Here is an 18,666-nt window from a genome sequence, read left to right as displayed (position 1 = left end):
TCCATGTGGGTTAACGATGGAGCCAACAGCAGGGGGCTGAGGAGGACACCTGCATCAGCATGTAGGCAGCTTTCCCAGAGGAAAGAGACATCAGCATTCCCAGGCAGCTGAGCTTGTGGGGGCATTCGGGAATACCCCACGCCCCACTCCCTTAGGATGAGCCAGGGTTTGGGCTACATGCTGTAAAGCTGCTGGCGTCACTGAGATTTTTAACTGGGTGGTTGGGGGAAGTGTAAGCAGGTTTCATTTTTATTTCATGAGTTCATGTATAAATGTCAAGTAGGATTGTCTGAATTATTATAGCTATTGGCAAATACCTGTAGGAGACAAATTTGACAGCTCTTTCTTCTTACTGTAGGTGGTGTAAGAAAACACACACCACTAACGTGTAAAGGTGGTAAGATAAGGTCTAGTTTATTGTAGTAATAGAATACAAACAGAGCAGCGAGCTCCGGTCTCAGCAGGATGGACACCTGAGCTCTGGACACTGGGTTGCGTCGTCTTTTATACATAAAAGAGTTTCATCCCTCAAGCACAAGACATGCAGCATTTGAAGTACTAACAATGGTTCTGATATGGTTCTTAATAAGTAGTTTAATTAATTTCTACATGTGTATTTCTCAGAAATATGTTATTATTAAGCAGATAATATGCAGATAAGAAGCAGATAATATGAGGTGAGAATGGAAGACAGGACGGCATGGCTCCAGTTGTTTTCGCCCTGCACGATATGTTTTTGCCGGTGTTGTGGGTTTCTGTGAGATTCTGTGCAATTCTGCCTCTGCTTATCTTATGCTCCTGACAGTAAGCTCAGAATAGACATTGTCAAAACTGCACTCACTCCTGACACACAAGAATAAGAAAAGACAGAAATTGATGCAAAAATCCTACACCCTTATGGGTTTTTATATAAACCCTTTATTGTTCAATATAAAATAATCTTACAGAGGGACTCCCCCAAATCCACCTTGATCTCCAGTAGCATTATCTTCCACAAGCACTTCATTTAAAATGTTCTTTTTTAAGGATGCTGGAGGGGTGCTGTTAGTCTATAATTCGCAGCAAGTTGTTTCCATGAAAGCTGTTGACTGCTTGCAGAGTCTCACTGCTGTTGTTTTTAAGAAAGTGATTAGGTGACAAGACAATGTAAAGCACAATAACAAAGTGCCTCCTGCTTCTGAGACTCCCCCTGCTTCGAGGCTAGTGGAGAATTAGTTTAATTTTAATACGGAGCAATGCAATAAACACAAAGATCGTTTCTTTTTTTCAGCAGTTCTTTTTTGCCGCTAAATAAAGGAAAGTGTTAATAGTGATTTTTAGCTGTAGTCGGTCATTGCACTGTCAGGCACTCTTTCCTATCATAGCATTTTAAACACACAGCCCTAGCTCCCTGATGCGAAACAATACCAACAGGCAAAGCACAACAACGTGGTTTCATTTATTTATTGATTTCCCTGCATACAGCAGTTATCCTGATCATTCATATGTGTGTTTATTTGTGTTATTTTGTAAATTCTATATGCTAAATCTTTCTGCTATCTATCTATCTATCTATCTATCTATCTATTCTCAGACATTGGTACCAGTCTTTAACCATCTAGGCTCAATTACTTAATTACATCCACATTATCTTAATATTTAATTTTGCTTACCTGTAAGATATTGTACTGTTGTCATTTGTTTAATTTGTTATTCCCCATGCTTACAAACTATTCCAGCACAAATTCTGAATAGACTGCAAGGCTGGCTTTCTCAAGTGAGGTTGGGGAAGCATATTAGCGTTTCCCTGTGCTTTGAAGCTCACACCATGCTGTATAGGATAACTTTAATGTATTGACTGTGCTGTACTGTAAATGCTTTGATTCAGGTAAATACCCCTTTGTACAGTAAGGTCAAGGGTCTTGGCTTCGAAGCTGCATCATGTGTCTTGCGCTCTGTTTCCTTCACTTGCAGGAGGCCCTGATCATGGCCAGTATGGACCACCCCCACCTGGTGCGGCTGCTGGGGGTCTGCCTCAGCCCCACAATTCAGCTGGTCACCCAGCTGATGCCCCACGGCTGCCTGCTGGACTACGTCCACGAACACAAGGACAACATTGGCTCCCAGCTCCTGCTCAACTGGTGTGTCCAGATCGCTAAGGTAGGGGAGCCAGCTTCCTTCTTCAGCCTGTGGGAGATCATCCACAGCTTTATTATCTAGATCTATAAATCAAATGATTCCCTGGAGTCTGTGCTCCGTGGGGAACCTTGGCCACCACATACTTTTGTTTGTATTTTAAAACATACAGTATATATATATATATATATATATATATATATATATATATATATATATATATATATATATATATATATATATATATATATTTAATTTTTATGATAAATTGAGAAACGGACTAAAATGTAATTTTTTTTTCTAATCTTGTGCAAGCCTAGTTTTTTATTTTTCTCAGAAGTTATTGATTTTTTTATTGGTTTGCTGTTGGTGTCCTTCATGAAGCCTTGCAGCGAATCCATACCACTAAACATTATAAATGGGTAATTTTTTAAAAATATGTAAAATAATGTGATGTATTCTAACAATTGTATGTCGCCCTGGATAAGGGTGTCTGCTAAGAAATAAAATAATGATAATAATAATTTTACTTTTCATTTGAGCAGAGCTTCTTTGAGCTGCCAAGTGCTGTGCAGGATTCAGTCTCTGCCTTATTTTATTAACTACCACATGCAATCCAGTAGCAGTATAATAATAATAATAATAATAATAATAATAATAATAATAATAATAATAATAAATAAAATGACATTGTATTCTTAAAAACCTTCAATGGATCTTCTCTTAAATTATTCAATACATGAACTGAACTTGCAGTCTGTTTTGAAATGTGCAGTTAAGTTACATACTGTTGGAAAGCAGGCTGTATGAGTTATACAGTGCATGCACTTCTATCTGTAGAAGATGAGCCTTGCGAGTTGTCACATGATCTCCTGATCTCCTATATAAGACATCCAGAACTTCAAAACTGTAAGAAAGGCAAGTAGACACACACGGCGGCCCTTGTATTCTTCAGTGAAACATTTGTTTATTTTTGTAAAAAGTCATTTATTTAAGTAAATTTAATAAAGAGGAGTGACAGTAAGTGATATGAACAGACATTGCCTTATCATTAGGTGGAGCTATCTAGCTTTTTTTTTTTCAGCAGAGAGCATGGCATGCATTATTAATGCGGCCGGGGAGTGTGCTGACATTGTAACAGAGGGCTGCCATATTGCAGAGCAGGTTAAACGTGTACAAGAACAATCCTTAAACAGCGGCGTGTCACAGTGCCTGGGCTCGTGTGACAATAGGTTAATTTGTGAAGGGATTCCTGCTTGGCAGGGGGGCTCATCTGTCCAGCATTACCAGAGGCAGGCTTGCATATCCGTTCAGTACCTCTTTAATGTTAGAGTAAACAAACCGACTGAATGTCAGACCGCTTTCCTGATCCGATCGCAGTCGCCTGAGCTCACTGGAGTCAGGTGTCAAGCCTACCCACTTGAAATGTATTTGTTCCACGCTGAAATCAGGCAGATCCTCTTCATCATGGTGTGGACAGAGCGTTTGTTTAATGACAGCAATTAATCAAGTTCCCATCGCTCGAGGGAGCAGAGCGGTGTCCGCTTACCCCTCATTCTCAATGACGACTCATCCTACTCTTTCTGTTCTCGCTTAATTAAACCTGAGTAACTTTACTCCAGGTAGAACCTGCCATTATGTCTCTTAAAGTTGATTTGTGCTCTTACAAGCATTGGGATGTGTAACAAGAAGGGTGGGTGCAAACCAACGACCCCGCGCACTGCAAGGGAGCATTTAAATCACTCTGCAAAAGAGCCGGGATCATGTGCATTCATGGTTTAGATCTTTTAATCTCATCTCATCTCACCAAGAGGGTTGACACTCCACTGGCTCCCGATCACCGCTCGCATCCAGTTCAAGACTCTTGTACTAGCCTACAGATGCCTTGACCAGTCTGCACCCAGCTACCTCCAGACCCTCATCTCTCCCTACACCCCCACTCGACCTCTCCGCTCCGCCTGCACTAGAAGACTAGCTCTACCACCGCTACGCTCCCCTGCCTCCAAAGCCCGCTCCTTCTCCACCCTTGCTCCGCAGTGGTGGAATGACCTTCCTACAGATGTCAGGACTGCCCAGTCCCTGACCACATTCCGGCGCCTCCTTAAGACTCACCTCTTCAAAGAGCACCTGTAGAACTCCTCTGTTTGTATCCTGGGACACTATCACCCTTCATGTAAATGTGCTTTATTTTGCTCTTATCAGCCCCTATTTTACTGCATTTAATCCTGTACTTCAGAATACTGTAATCTGCCAAGTTTTTAACCTGTAGTACTTTGTATTTAATCACATCCTGATGTAACTATCACTATTTAATCATATCCTGATGTAACTATCACTATTACCTGCTGTATTATTGAATTGTGGTTTGTCAAACTTGTACTTTACTTGTTTTATTGTATTTCTTGCTCTTATTGTATTACTTGTATTGTAACGCTTGAAATGTTTTTGCTTACGATTGTAAGTCGCCCTGGATAAGGGCGTCTGCTAAGAAATAAATAATAATAATAATAATAATAATGTAACTCTGCCCATTACAGATCATGCAGGTCATGCATTTAATTTACTGCAGTTTACTATGGTAAAAGTATATCAAGGTGTAGTGAAGCATAGTATTCATATGTAGATGTGCCCCAGGTAGATATATAGAAAGCACCACCATTACAATATAATGCACTTGTCACGAACAGCCCTCCGTAATGCACTTGTTGGTGAAAAAAGTTGAAAAAAAAAGTTGACGGTGCACGTTTGCTAGTCCAAAATTTTCCCCTCTGCACTGCCCTGCCAGTCTAAGGATCTCTGTCACAACACTCTGTTTGATCAGCTATCCCTTCCCAGTCCTCTTTGTTGGTTGGAAGGCTTATCCAGTTCTCTGTTCTAAAGCTGCCCCAGATAGAAGACAGCTGTGCTGTACATTCCATACTTATTCTCAGTCTGTCTCGTCAATGTCTCTAAAACACTATCCACCTGCCTTTTAATGGTCCTTGTTGAAGAGCTCTATTATCTATCTAAGGCTGCCGTGCATTCAGCTTATCTCTTTGTTCTCCTACTGTCTCTGAAATAAGGCAGCTCTATCGCCATCTCTAAAAATAAAACAGAATCAATGATCTTTAAATACAAGTGCCTTGTGATCCGATGCCAGCTTACAGATCTTTTTCACCACAGTCAAATATTTCCGTTCTAATAGGCAATTCATGGCAACTGAATAATGATCACTTAAAGTGTATTTCACTCAACATTGTCTGAAATCCACATTAGAGCAGGCTGGCCAGTCCATGCAATATGTAACATTTGTTTATATTGGATAATGACTTTCTGATGTACCATTTTATGGGCAGTAGTTGAGGTATGGCCTGGAGTGAAAAGTTCCCCCATACTGAGTCCACAATAACATCTCCAGCAGAACATCAATTTCCCTGGAGTTCTCCCATGCATATACTGACCAGAACCAACTGCTTAGCTTCTAGAGACTACGCTTGTAATTCCAGCACTGGCATGGTGCAAAACCAACCTTGTCCTTAGCTGAGCTGCAACTCTGTACAATGCGGTGTTCCTACTGTGGAAAAAGAAGGAAAGAATTTGGAGATGAAAAAAGACAATTTCTTCTTTACATTTTATGTAAGGGATAGCAAAAGCTTTGTTGTTGAAATGTCTACATTCCATTTTTTTTTCTTTTTTTTTAATATATAAAGATTATTCACCTCCAAACACAATATTCTGTAATGGATTTCTAATCTGTAAAGGTTTAATGTACCTGCCAGGTCATTTCTTTGTTCAAATCAGTTTCCTCGCTGAGCAAACACATATCTCCTCAAGTCATTAGCTGCTGTGCCAGGCCTTACTTGCTTTCATTGCACTTAGCGTTTTCCAGAAGAAGAGGATTTTCCTTCTGGATAGTTGCATATACATTTTATACACCTTCTGTGTTTAGTGTTCAGCCAAAATGTAATGGGCATAAAATTAACATGGTTTGGCAGTGGTGCCATATGCCTGGCTGTGGTTTACCATAATAGACAAGTGACAAATGAGGGTTGACCAAGAAATCACATTGTATGATTATCTGGGTGTAGTGCCTATCAATAGTTAACGGGCTACCATACTCTCTTTAATGTTCCAATGGTTTTGAATAGAGAATGGGAGTTTTGGTATCCAATCAGAAAAAAAGACTATAACCATAGAGATTTAAAATAGATCAGGATTCACAATTTCCAATTACTGAACAGGATCATTCACAGAGGTTGGCTTCCCTTTTTACATTTCACAGGCTTTGAGGATTGAAGAGGTGATAGAAATGATCACGTCTAGCTCCTGCAGTAAAACCCATAACGACTGTCAACATAGCGTAATGTAGTTACCTCATTACAGCCTATATGATTAGCCTAGTGATTCAGCCATTATATCTGTGCCTAAAACTCATAGTCAGCTACCCAGTCCTAAAGGTTTCATTTTGTTTAAAGCAAGCTGGCCCTTGTAATAGACTGTTTCCCTCACTCAGGTTTCAGATCAAATAAACAAAAATCAATTCAACAAGAAGAATTTCAGTCACGTGACTTCATCTGATCCGAAACCTTTGTCAACTTGACCTTGAGTTTAAAGTTTTCGATGTAAAAGCTGATTAAAAAAAAATATGGAAGGTGTATACATTTTGTTGAAACTTTATTTTTTTAACACAACACATTGGGTACTCCTGTCACGTGCGTGGGTCACCGCTGATATACAAGAGAGTGAGACATGGAGGATGGAGTTGAAACGCTGGCACAGGCATGCAGGATTTATAAATACAAAAAGAAAGTAAACAGACGGGTCATGTGAAGCTACCAGCGATGGTAGCGCACAGAGGACAGATACAAGAGACTGTACAAAAGACAAAATAAAACATAGCACAAAAACTACAAATAAAAGGTGCCACAAAGGGCGAGCACTAGCCTTACTGAACGAGGTGCCCTGCTCCAGGAACCTGCTACACTACGTAACCCTCGCCATACGTTACTTGGGATCAGTATCCCCTAAACTAACCTACTTATGAGCCGGTATTCTTACGACGATTCCTGCGTCTTCATACGGCCTCGGCTGGGCACTGCTTTCACGTGCACCGTCTGCAGTTTAAGGGTTGCGTAGTTGTAGTTCGCCTGCAGAGAGGATGCTCTCCTCCTGAGCGAACATGGCGGTGCAGTTGCTCAGAACGATCCCCGCCGGATGTTCTTATGCTGACGGACACACACTTGAGACCCGCCTACCTGCTGGTCAAGGAGCAGCACAGCCAATCGCTTGCTGCCCAAGTCTCAACTGAGCTGCCGCCTGTAATTCAATCAAACAAAACAACTCCAAAAGGCACACATATAAATTACACCAACACTAATCTCCCCGTGTTACACGCTCACACACACAAACGCACACATCATTACGTTGCAGAGCGCTGACGGGATCAGGCGTGATCGGTACGACTGACTTCATCGGAAATGTCCAGCTAGAGTAAAGGCAGCTGCATCACATATTAATGCAAGCGCTTTGTGTTTTACAGTCCGTCTCCTCTGCATGACGACCAGCCAGCTGGCTCATGTGTGACGCTGGTATTAAACACAAGTAATGTCACCCTCCCTCCTTTCCCCCCCAGTGTCTTCCGGCAGTCAGCATTCTGAATAATCTAATAACGCTGAAGTTCAGCAGCAAGGTAATGAGGTTGCCTTGTGATAACTGGACGTTGAAACTTCGGAAAGAGGGTTTGTATGAAGCGTCGATTTGTGCTCCTATCCATCAGCCTGACAGGCCCAGGCTGCCCCCACCAAACTAACAACAGGAAAACCACTGGTGGCATTTTATCATCCTGAGCAGAGAGGAGAATTAATACCAAAAAGAGAGGCCGCTCCATCTCTCACCTAGCAAGTTACAGAATATATATAAATAGGCAAGGACTTACCTTCAGGGCAGCTCGTGTTTATAGATAGGACAGAAAATAGATGGAAGGTGGGACTGAGGGGACAATGTTGAATAATGACACATAGCACATTTAGGCGACATTAAAGAGGTATAAGTCAGTCCTAATCTCCTAACACTCCAGCTCTCTGTTTAAACTGCTGTTTGCTTCAGTGCTTTGCTTTTGAATACACTTTATGCAGCCCCTCCCTATTAGAAAGTCTTCAGAGAACACGACGTGTCAGGATCAAGACCTGCCTCTTTACCAACCTCTTTAAATTCTGATCTTCTTTGCACAGCTTGGTTTCTTACACTGTTCAGCACTCCAACCAGTAGAGTGAAACTGTGTTGTAAAACACAGCACAGGTCCACTCTGATGCTTCAAAATTACAACTTACGAATGAAGCATGCATTCCATTGGAGACGAAGCAGGAGCATTGCAATTGCCTGTGATTGATACTGAGGAGCAGAATACTAAAGGATACTGTATTGAGCAAGACATTAACCTGCTCTTTGTAAAGTAATAAGACCCTCCATGACACAGTCGATTGTGTCGCACCCTTTACATGAAAAGGATTGCAAGCAGTTAACACGAAGCCTACTAAATCGGGTCCAGCTGTAGGGTAATAATATTGGAGGTTCTTCAAGCGAATTAAAGCAGAGATGTATTGCGACACAGCAGTTTGTGAAAGTTTCTGGGTGCTATACCAATGCAAATCCCCCCCGGATAATCTTACTATTCAGGATCTGTCTGTGATAAAATAAATGCCTCCTACATTGCTACCCAATGGGGGCTATCCAGCCATACCTCCCTGTGTTCTTTCATTGGAGAATATCCTTCTAGCTCCATCTATAATCTCTCACTGCAATCGCATACTGTGCTTAGCATGTCTCTGACCGCCTGGCCATGTAGGGTATACCATTTCTTGTAATTAGAGTTCATAAGGCAAAGTTTCAAAAGCTCTGTTTCCCAGGAGGGGGGCTCGGTAGAGAATCAGCCTGTGGTACATGTCGTTTAAATCCACTTGTTATAATCTGCCCATCCCATCCCACAATATCAGAGCACTTTATCCCATCTGAACAGACTCCCTGAAATTAAACAGAGGGACCTCAAAAACTGACAGTGACATATAAGCAGGCTGGGGATATGAGATAATCTTCAGAAATCCGTAACGAGCCACATGCTGTGCATAATACCCCAGCAAGGAAAATCGGCTTTTTAAAATATATGTGTTATTATTGATTCAAATAAGTTGATTATTGAACTAAAAACATTAATCCCTTACGTTAATTTTTTATTTTTTTTTTGTGTGTGTGTGTGTGTTGTTGTTGTTTTTTTCACACAGCATCACTGTATATCACTATTAAACAACATTTAACTTGGACCTCTTCCCTATTATCTTGGCAGATTTATTTGAATGATTTACATTGCAGATCATAATACCCCTTAGTTTTCCACTTCATTTGTGTTCCATTTAGTGATATTAAGAAGGGAGTCAGTAATTCACATACTGCAGCTTGGTGGAGCAAGAGTATGTTAGTGTTGCCAGAGGAGGTTAACTCTGTAACAGACTGAACAGTGCATAGTGGATAACTAATGTTTTATAACAATGCTATTACAACAAGTGTGTATTAGTGACACATGTTATAACAATGCCATTGTATTAATAAGTACTGTGTGGTACTTAGGGTATGATTTGCGGGTTGTTGCAAACAGTTAAGAATCAAGAAGCTGAACATTTGAAATGTACAAACTGATTTATAATACATCAAGTGATTATGCCAACTTAAAAAGAAGAGGTAGAGTCTATGTTATAGTTTTAATTCCTTTTCAATTATCTGCTTGTCAAATTCAACTGACGACAAGTCAGATTTTAATGGCATTGACCTGGGGTGAACTTCACTGACAGCTAACCTCATTCTGTCCCTGGCGCTGCTGTGATGGTGATGGGAGTGTGGTGAATTAGGGGATCCAGGACACACAGGATGGCAGGGGGGGCGGGGGCGGGGGAGTATCTATTCAGGTTCATCAACGCTCCCATTGGAGGTAAAAGTAGCCACTAGACAACCTCCGACAGGCTTCTAGGTGTTGAATTGTATTAAACAATGGGCTTCTAGTTGTAGAATGTATTTAACAATGGGCTTCTAGGTGTAGAATGTATTAAACAATGGGCTTCTAGTTGTAGAATATATTTAACAATGGGCTTCTAGGTGTAGAATGTATTTAACAATGGGCTTCTGGTTGTAGAATGTATTTAACAATGGGCTTCTAGGTGTAAAATGTATTTAAAAATGGGCTTCTCGGTGTAGAATGTATTTAACAGCATCAGATCATGTAACAGTGCTTTGTGAGACTCTCTGAAAAGTTGCTAGAATGTAGATGATACCTAGAATGTAGTGAAACGGGTAGAAGGATGCATAATGCTGAGAAACACTTTGTGAAACAGGCTCCTGGCTACTCTCCTCCTAGAATATTGATCACTAAGCCAGACAGGTGTGTTATTACTCATGGCAGTTCCTCATGCAAACTTTACTGTAGTAACACCTTGCTAACGTACAATTCTGTTACCAGTTATGTTGCTGTAAATGTGGGATAGATCCACCTAGCCTGTTTTTTCATCTGTCTGTGTCTGTGTTTACAGTCCCTAGACCAAACACACATGCACACACAGAAAACAAAGCACGTCTTACTTTGCTGTATTGCACGTATGCACCAAGGCCCCCCAGTGTCCAGAGTAAGCCTGTTTCATTTTGTTTTAATTCTTGAACACACACTTGCTGAGCTCTGCTTTAGTTCAGACTGGGGCAATTTGTTTCGTTTTTGTTTGGCTTTCGAAAGCATCTCCCTCAGTGTTTTGCAAGTGAATAGTTTCAAGCAATCCATTTTTTATCACAGCCTTCATTTCCCTGCAAGCATTGAATCATTCCCTAGTATTGATGACTTCATACAGAAATGGTTTTCATTTTCATATTTTGAAACACCAATAGTGTTACAAAGGTATTAACTGTTCCAAGCTGGTAAGCTGCTGCAGAGGCATTGTACCATGACAATACCCTGCCAGTGTGATACAGAATCAGAACCCCAGTGCAACTGTTTTTTTTTGTTTCTAATTCCTTACATGAGTTGGTTCAGGCATGTTTAAACTATTAAAATAAAACTGGTATGCCAATGTGCTCTTTTTCAAGGGTGTCATCAATGAACAATGTGGTATATAATTAGTATCTGAATGGATTCAGTACAAACCTAAGCATTATTGTGTCAATGAATATGTCATCAAAGACAATGAGCTGTCAGAGATGTTATATGCTTCTAATTTCTTAGGTATTGAATCATCAAGGTAGGTTAATAATAAACTCACTCTCATTCAAAATTCCTTTTTTAGATTCAGCAGCTGGTGACACTGAGCAAATTTTTCCTTGAAGAATTGCTTGCTGTGTCTGCATGTGTGTATTTTTATTTCACACTTGTATCCGTGTGTGTCTCTGCATGTGTGTATTTTTATTGCACACTTGTATCCATGTGTGTCTCTGCATATTTTAGGACTCCTCCCGTCATTCCCTAAATAAAACATGTTCTATTTCGACCTTTGACATTTCTAGGAACCAGAAAGGTAACAAAGTGTCTTCCTACAGTTGCTCCAACCACCAGTATGAATAACAATATATTTTCATGTGGGTATACTCATGTACAATGACACACAGACACATATTTAACAGCCCTGACCTCACTATCAATGCAAGATCTAAACAGCACCTGCCACTGTTAAAATCATTTATAAAAAGGCTTTTTATTTGAATATTGAGATAACATACTTACTTTCATAGAGATAACATACTTACATAAACTGTATACACAATTCTAAGCAACTGCTCAAATGTAATTTTTTTAATCTAAAAAGTTAATGTTACAAAGCTTTAGAAGAACTCAGAATGTTACTCGAGAGCCTCTTCAGTCTTCAGGTGTTGTTGCTAGATCTGTAACATTACCAGCAACTTTGGTCCTATTTTAATAATTTAAACATTAACAGCATTTCTCTCCACCACTGAATAGACCTTGCTGTGCACTGTGTAGCTCTATAGTTTATAACTGTATGTAACATAGCTTCCAGCTACCGACTTAAGAGTGATTAGAGCCATTTCAGAATTAAAGCTATAAGAATTGGTTATCGCATTCTCTGAAGTGTAATTTTCTGCCTGCCAGCTTTATTATGTAGCTGTATTTTCTATGTATATCAGAGACAGCCAGGGAAATGCAGGGATCGCCTTCGTTCCCACTCAAGTGGAAGATGGGACTGATAAGAGAGAAGCGACATACAAGAAAAGCAGGGACTCTGTGATTCTGACACCAGGGCACCGTCATTTACATTTTAATAAGCAGGCAGACAGAAGTGCTGCGCCCCAGCTTGTCTCGTCTAGTTGTTTCAAATAAAAACTTAACAGAACAATTTAGATTGATTGCTAGAAAACTTAAGTGCCTGCTAACGGCTGCGTGCCCCATGATTCAGAGATTCAGGAGGGTGTCGGCCAGTGCAGTGAGGCTGTAGGGGAATTGCATTGGCATGCGTGTGTGTGTGTGTGTGTGTGTGTGTGTGTGTGTGTGCGCGTGCGTGCGTGCGTGTGTGTGTGTGTGTTGAATAAGGAAGGGGAATCTTAATATGGAAAATCAAAATCTTGATAATCAAAATGTGATTGAGGAGAGGTGGAGCAGATGCACTAGTTTGTTCACTTCAGGAGGCCTTGGTTTAAACCCAGCTTAGGTAAAACGAGTTGGTGATTTCATGGTTTTAGTGTCCACATGGCCACAATTTCATACATGCTTGGTTTACTTCTGTTATCTCACCTCGCAGGTGGTGATCATTGCATCCTTTTTTTGTGACTGCAGACACGATTCCTTGGCACCTGGCTACTAGTGATACAAACTGCAGGTTATTACAATGTGAAATGACATACAGTATATTCTGTGTAAGAAAAGGCATGCTCTTTTTCTGTCTAACCCTACAAGTAATATAAAATATCATTTCCACTACTTTATCTTCCACTGGTTCTGTATTGAAACATGGCTCTTATCTCCCCCACAGTGAAATAATGATGTGTGCCTGCTGCCGGGTGCATTTACATGGTCTTGTTTCTAAAAATACTAGTCTAGGCAAATGTTTGTGGCTGTCTATGGACTACTTTTGTAAGTGTGTGTGTGTGTGTGCTGTGTGCATGCGTGGGTGCATGTGTGTGTGTGTGTGTGTGTGTGTGTGTGTGTGTGTGTGTGTGTGTGTGCTGTGTGCATGCGTGGGTGCATGTGTGGGGCAGCAGTGTGGAGTAGTGGTTAGGGCTCTGGACTCTTGACCGGAGGGTCGTGGGTTCAATCCCAGATGGTGGACACTGCTGCTGTACCCTTGAGCAAGGTACTTTACCTAGATTGCTCCAGTAAAAACCCAACTGTATAAATGGGTAATTGTATGTAAAAATAATGTGATATTGTAAGTCGCCCTGGATAAGGGCGTCTGCTAAGAAATAAATAATAATAATAATAATAATAATAATAATAATGTGTGTGTGTGTGCAGAGAATGCATTGAAAAAAACATTTGATATGCCATTACTAAATACAACTGGTTTGGGGAAATGGTAAGATATATTTTATTTATATTGTGTTCAGAGTTAGTTTATATATTATGCATAAGTACTGTTGCTATTTATATACTATGCATCCAGTACGGTAACATACTATAAATAACATAATATAAATAAGGAGGAGCTTATTTTGCTTTGTGTTTATAATAAATTACATATAAGCTTAATCATTAATCAGTATGGAAAGTTTCTAACTCTTTCCCTTATTTGCACTGCCTGCTGGAAAATCCAGCAAGTAAACCTAGTGGTTTTACAGCTTGTAATACGATAATATACGGTGATATAATAACAAGCTATGGCAACACAGTGGTCTAACATGCAACTATAAATGCATTATGTTTTTCTTTTATAACCTGAATAGTAGATCCAGAAACTAAAGTGTGAATATTTTGTTCCAGCCAAGGCAGGGTTTTCTTCAGTCATTAGCACCCCAACCCAATCAGGCAAATATTTGCCTCCAGCTCAACTGAGAAATCATTTGGAAAATCAAAAGAGCCAATTAGCTGTGCAGACAGAGACACTTTCATTTACAGACAAGGGTAAACATGTGGTAATGAAATGTGTTTTACTTGATTGACGTCATTAGTTTGCGGAATTGCTCTTTTTACATTGCAGCTATCATGCGGCTCTCTGTTCTCCTGGACTAATCCCCTGCTATCAACATTGTGTTCAGTGTTTTTATTTTCCCGTGTGAGCTTAGCCGGTGACATTTCTGCAAGAACCATTTGCAAAATCACCAAGAAAGGTCTTGTTTTTGTTTCAGTTTTTTAAATGTCTTTTTCCAGCAATTATTTTTGCCCCCAGGTCACTTGTGTTTTGTATGTAGAGGATCCTTGTTTTTTAAACAGAAACTTGTAGTACCCCATTACCTTGATAGAAGTATACACTGCTGTGAATGTGCATGCCGCCACAATTCTACTCATGTATTCATTCATTTAAAATAAAGACACGTGTCCAGATACTGAAAACACCTTGGTTCATATGCTCTATGGAGGCATACATGCATTTCATTTATTCATTAATATATTGATTTTATGCAATCCCCTTTGTCTGTTGTTGCTAGCCCTTTCTTGGAAAGATCACCGAGTACACCTCTGTGTCATTCATTGCTCTGTCCAATATGCCTTGCCCAACTGTAATAAATACACCCCTAAGGTTGAGGTAATTGCCACTTGGTGGGATAGCAGGATCCTGGGCTCCTCTTGGTCCTAGGCCCTACGCATCATGCCACTCTAGTGCAAAAACACATTAGCCAGCCCATCTGGCAACTGGACCTTGCCAAATTTTGCTCCATGACAAGGTCATATATTGGTGCATGTTAGCTTCAGAAACAATGAATGTGTTTTCTAGTCCAGCTGGCATGCTGTACTCACCAGGGCAACTCAAGTGGAGGGCATCTGTCTGTACCCCCTAAGTGCCACCTGATATGCAAATCAAAGTCAGGTTATACAAGACAAGAGTAATGGGCAAGGTTGTATGCCAGAAACTGGAGTCAGTGTATGCTTTGTTGTTAAGAGAGACACGTAATGCTATATCCCCTAATGTTGTTGTCTTCTTACACACATTACACTTTTTAGCACAGAGCCTTTATAATTATGCTTGACAAAACTCAACCCAAGACCAACGAGAAGAGCTGATCTCGCGGGGTGACTGAGATTCCGGTCATGTGAGCGTGTACAGTGATAAGTTATGACCTACCAGGAAGACATTGGTAGGTCGTAACATATCCATAACTTCAAACCCAAATTGTGCAGTAAGCTTATAAGAAATGTAATCTCGCACCTCTATCTCTCTCCCTTTCCTTATCTCTCCTTTCTTTCCCTGCTCTCTCTATCTCACACCTCTATCTCTCCCTCTCTCCCTGCTCTCTCCATCTCACACCTTTCCCTCTCTGTCTTTTTTTTCTTTCTCTGCTCTCTATCCCTCTCCCTCTCCACTATTTTCCTGCTCTCTCTATTTTGCACCTCTATCTCTCTTCCTCTGTCTCCTTTTTTCCCTGCTCTCGCTATCTCTCACCTCTCTCCCTCTCTCTTCTGTCTTTCTGTACTCTCTATCTTGCACCTCTCTTTCCTTCCTGCTCTCCTTTCTTTCCCTGATCTCTCTCTGCCTCTCTCTCCTTTCTTTCCCTGCTTTCTCTGTCTCACACCTCTATCTATCTCCCTCTCCCTCTGCTTGGTATGGAGCTGGAATCAGCACATTCCGTTGCGTCAGGCCCTGCAAGCAGGTGCTCTAGTGTGACGGACAGGCTGCTGGTGAAGTTTACCTCTTCACAACATCCAAGTTCATTACATGCAGGATCAGGGCTGTGGCGTTCCACGCCTGTGCATCCCAGCCTGACCCTCAGCACCCCAGAGCCTGTCCCAGCTCCCAGAGCGTGTCTTTGTCTATGTCTGTGTCTGTGTGTGTGTGTGTGTGGACAGGGGTTTTAGAAGAGTTGGGCTACCCCAGCTCTAAATCCTAGAAGCTCACCAGTAATATTTCTCAAAAGTGATCCCAGAAACTAAGCAGACTTGGACCCAATCAATGGATAAGTGACACATGGTTGTTGATGGCTTTAATAGGGGCTCTCTATGTTCCCTATGGGGCAGACCTTAACAATGTTCCAGCATGGTGTATGGGAGGGGAGCCAGGATGTTGGAGGTTCTTAGATGAGACCAAGCTTTCATTACAGTCATTACAGTCTTTCTACTGCTAAGGGATCTTTAATGGTCAATTTTCTTTTTTTACTTGAGCCTTTGGGCTGGTAAACCCCCCCACCTGACTGTTGTTAAAGAAAAAAATAAGCCTTCATTTTCTCTGCCTTTATGAATACTAACTGGACACCCATAAACATGTGATGTTGCATCTCAGTGGATCATTCCTATTTGGAAACTGTAACGTTTTCAGAGTAGCCACCCCTGTTGAATACATTCATGTAGCCGTGTGCTGCTGCTGCAGTCCATCACTGACGGCAGAGTGTCAGTGTCGATACGCTGGGGGTCTAGGGTTGCCAGCGCTGGCATCTCTTCTGAATCCCTAGAGCTCTATCCTATGGGGATACAGTACCTCACGCTCTTTGTGTGCTGTAATTGAAGGACTGTGCACTCGTTCTGCATTGAAGGAATGATACGGTATGTACTCAAGTTATTAAACAAGCGGAGATTATACTGGGCCTGTGTTCTAATTGTCTAAACCAGGGGTGTCAAACACACGGCCCATTAGTTTCTAATATTGCATTAATGTATTGTATCATTTTGGAATTCTTCTTTAAAACAACCCACATCTTTAATATATCACATGTATTCAACATGTGCAGTCTGCATTGTATGAGTGACATTCCCATTAAGCCAATCACAGCTCACAGAGGTCATAAAATAGGCAAGCAAATGGCACACAGGATCCGTTTCCTCACGTACACATGTAACAGCACAGCACACATAATTTTATTTAGGGCAGCAGTGTGGAGTAGTGCTTAGGGCTCTGGACTCTTGACCGGGGGGGGCGTGGGTTCAATCCCAGGTGGGGACACTGCTGCTGTACCCTTGAGCAAGGTACTTTACCTAGATTGCTCCAGTAAAAACCCAACTGTAAAAATGGGTAATTGTGTGTAAAAATAGTGTAAAAAATAATGTAATTGTATGTAAAAATAATGTGATCTCTTGTAACAATTGTAAGTCGCCCTGGATAAGGGCATCTGCTAAGAAATTAATAATAATAATAATAATAATAGAGAAACGAAGGCTTGTTTAAACCATTTATTTTACTTTGTGTACAATTTAGAATCAGTTGCCAAAAAGTAGTTGGAGATGTCACGGAAGCGAAAGGGGGAGGTGGAATACAGAAGATTCCAAAATCGTTGGACAGAAGTATTTTTTCACTGAATTTGACTGCAAGACGATATGTCTGATTTGCCGTGCAATGTTGCATGTTGAAACGGCACTATGACACGCTGCACAAAGCAACGTATTCAACGAGTTTACTGGAAAGGCTAATTTTTGCTGATTTTCAGAATGCAATTTCCTCTGTTATATGTATTGCATTGTTTAGCTCTTAAAGTTTACTGGAATTATCTGTAGGTTGGTTGGTCAAAACGGCATTGTAATGGGCTGTGTTAAGGTTGTTGCTGATGCTTGTTGATGACAGTTAAGAAGGTGGAGAGAGAGAGAGAGAGAGAGAGAGAGAGAGAGAGAGAGAGAGAGAGAGAGAGAGAGAGAGAGAGAGAGAGAGAGAGATACAGATACAGATACATTTCCCAGTATATGTGGAATTGTGTCAACATTGTTTTGTTAGAAGTTATCAAACCTGTTCCTGTTTCAGTGGCCTAGCTCTAGGAGACGGGAATTCACATGTATTACTTCGAAGTGCCAGCTTTTGTGAGTGTGAATTACAATTACTTATTTCTTAGAATGCATATCTAGTTATCCATCTTTATAGGTCTTAGGTGCACAAAGTCAAAACCCTGACCATACCACCTTTACCTATTGCTCCACCTGTCAGTTTGTATGTTCATGTAGCCAGCGCTATCTCCTATTGTATATATCGTTAAAGGTTTATAATACGTAAATGTAATACACAGTAAATAGTACGTGATGGCTGCAAAATCCAAAGATCATACATTTCACAAATACCACACACATTGTAACCATAGAAGCCTCCTGATTCCTTTCCTCATATACAGTCATTGCACACTCTGCTGCTTCTTGACTCACGACTTGACCGACGACTCCAGATCCATTCACAGTGAAGCCACACTGTTTCTTTGCCACCACACAGACTTGTGTGTGCACTATGCATTCTGACAGACATGGATTCTGTAGCTAGAACGCACTCTGTGTGAGCCTCCTCACCACAAACCCAGTCACTGGGAAGGCAGAGTGCAGCTACCAAGCAGCTCAGCTAGAGAGGACAAGCTGGTTCCAGAACGTCCCTTCCCAGTTCATCCTGCAGGCCTGTGGCAGCGGGCATGTTGTGAGAAAGTGCAGGGACAGGGGGGCTATCTGATAAGCCAAATCAAAGCTGGCAGTTCTCTCCTGCT

At 41.0% G+C, this 18,666-nt stretch overlaps 1 protein-coding gene across 4 annotated transcripts in view; it reads left to right on the top strand.

Annotated features, from left to right (window-relative positions):
* Nucleotides 1-18,666, top strand: part of LOC117411505 (receptor tyrosine-protein kinase erbB-4-like) — a 257,861-nt gene that overhangs the window by 215,156 nt on the left and 24,039 nt on the right. For all 4 annotated transcript variants that reach the window (XM_034019135.3, XM_034019120.3, XM_034019144.3 and 1 more), the window contains exon 20: nt 1,954-2,139. In XM_034019135.3, coding sequence (XP_033875026.3) covers nt 1,954-2,139 — 186 coding nt within the window. The remainder of the gene's footprint in view (nt 1-1,953; nt 2,140-18,666) is intronic.

This window comes from Acipenser ruthenus, chromosome 10 (assembly GCF_902713425.1).
Source record: "Acipenser ruthenus chromosome 10, fAciRut3.2 maternal haplotype, whole genome shotgun sequence".
Classification (NCBI taxonomy): Eukaryota; Metazoa; Chordata; class Actinopteri; order Acipenseriformes; family Acipenseridae; genus Acipenser; species Acipenser ruthenus.
Note: the sequence above shows the minus strand (reverse complement) of the source record. Positions and strands in the feature narration are given on the sequence as shown.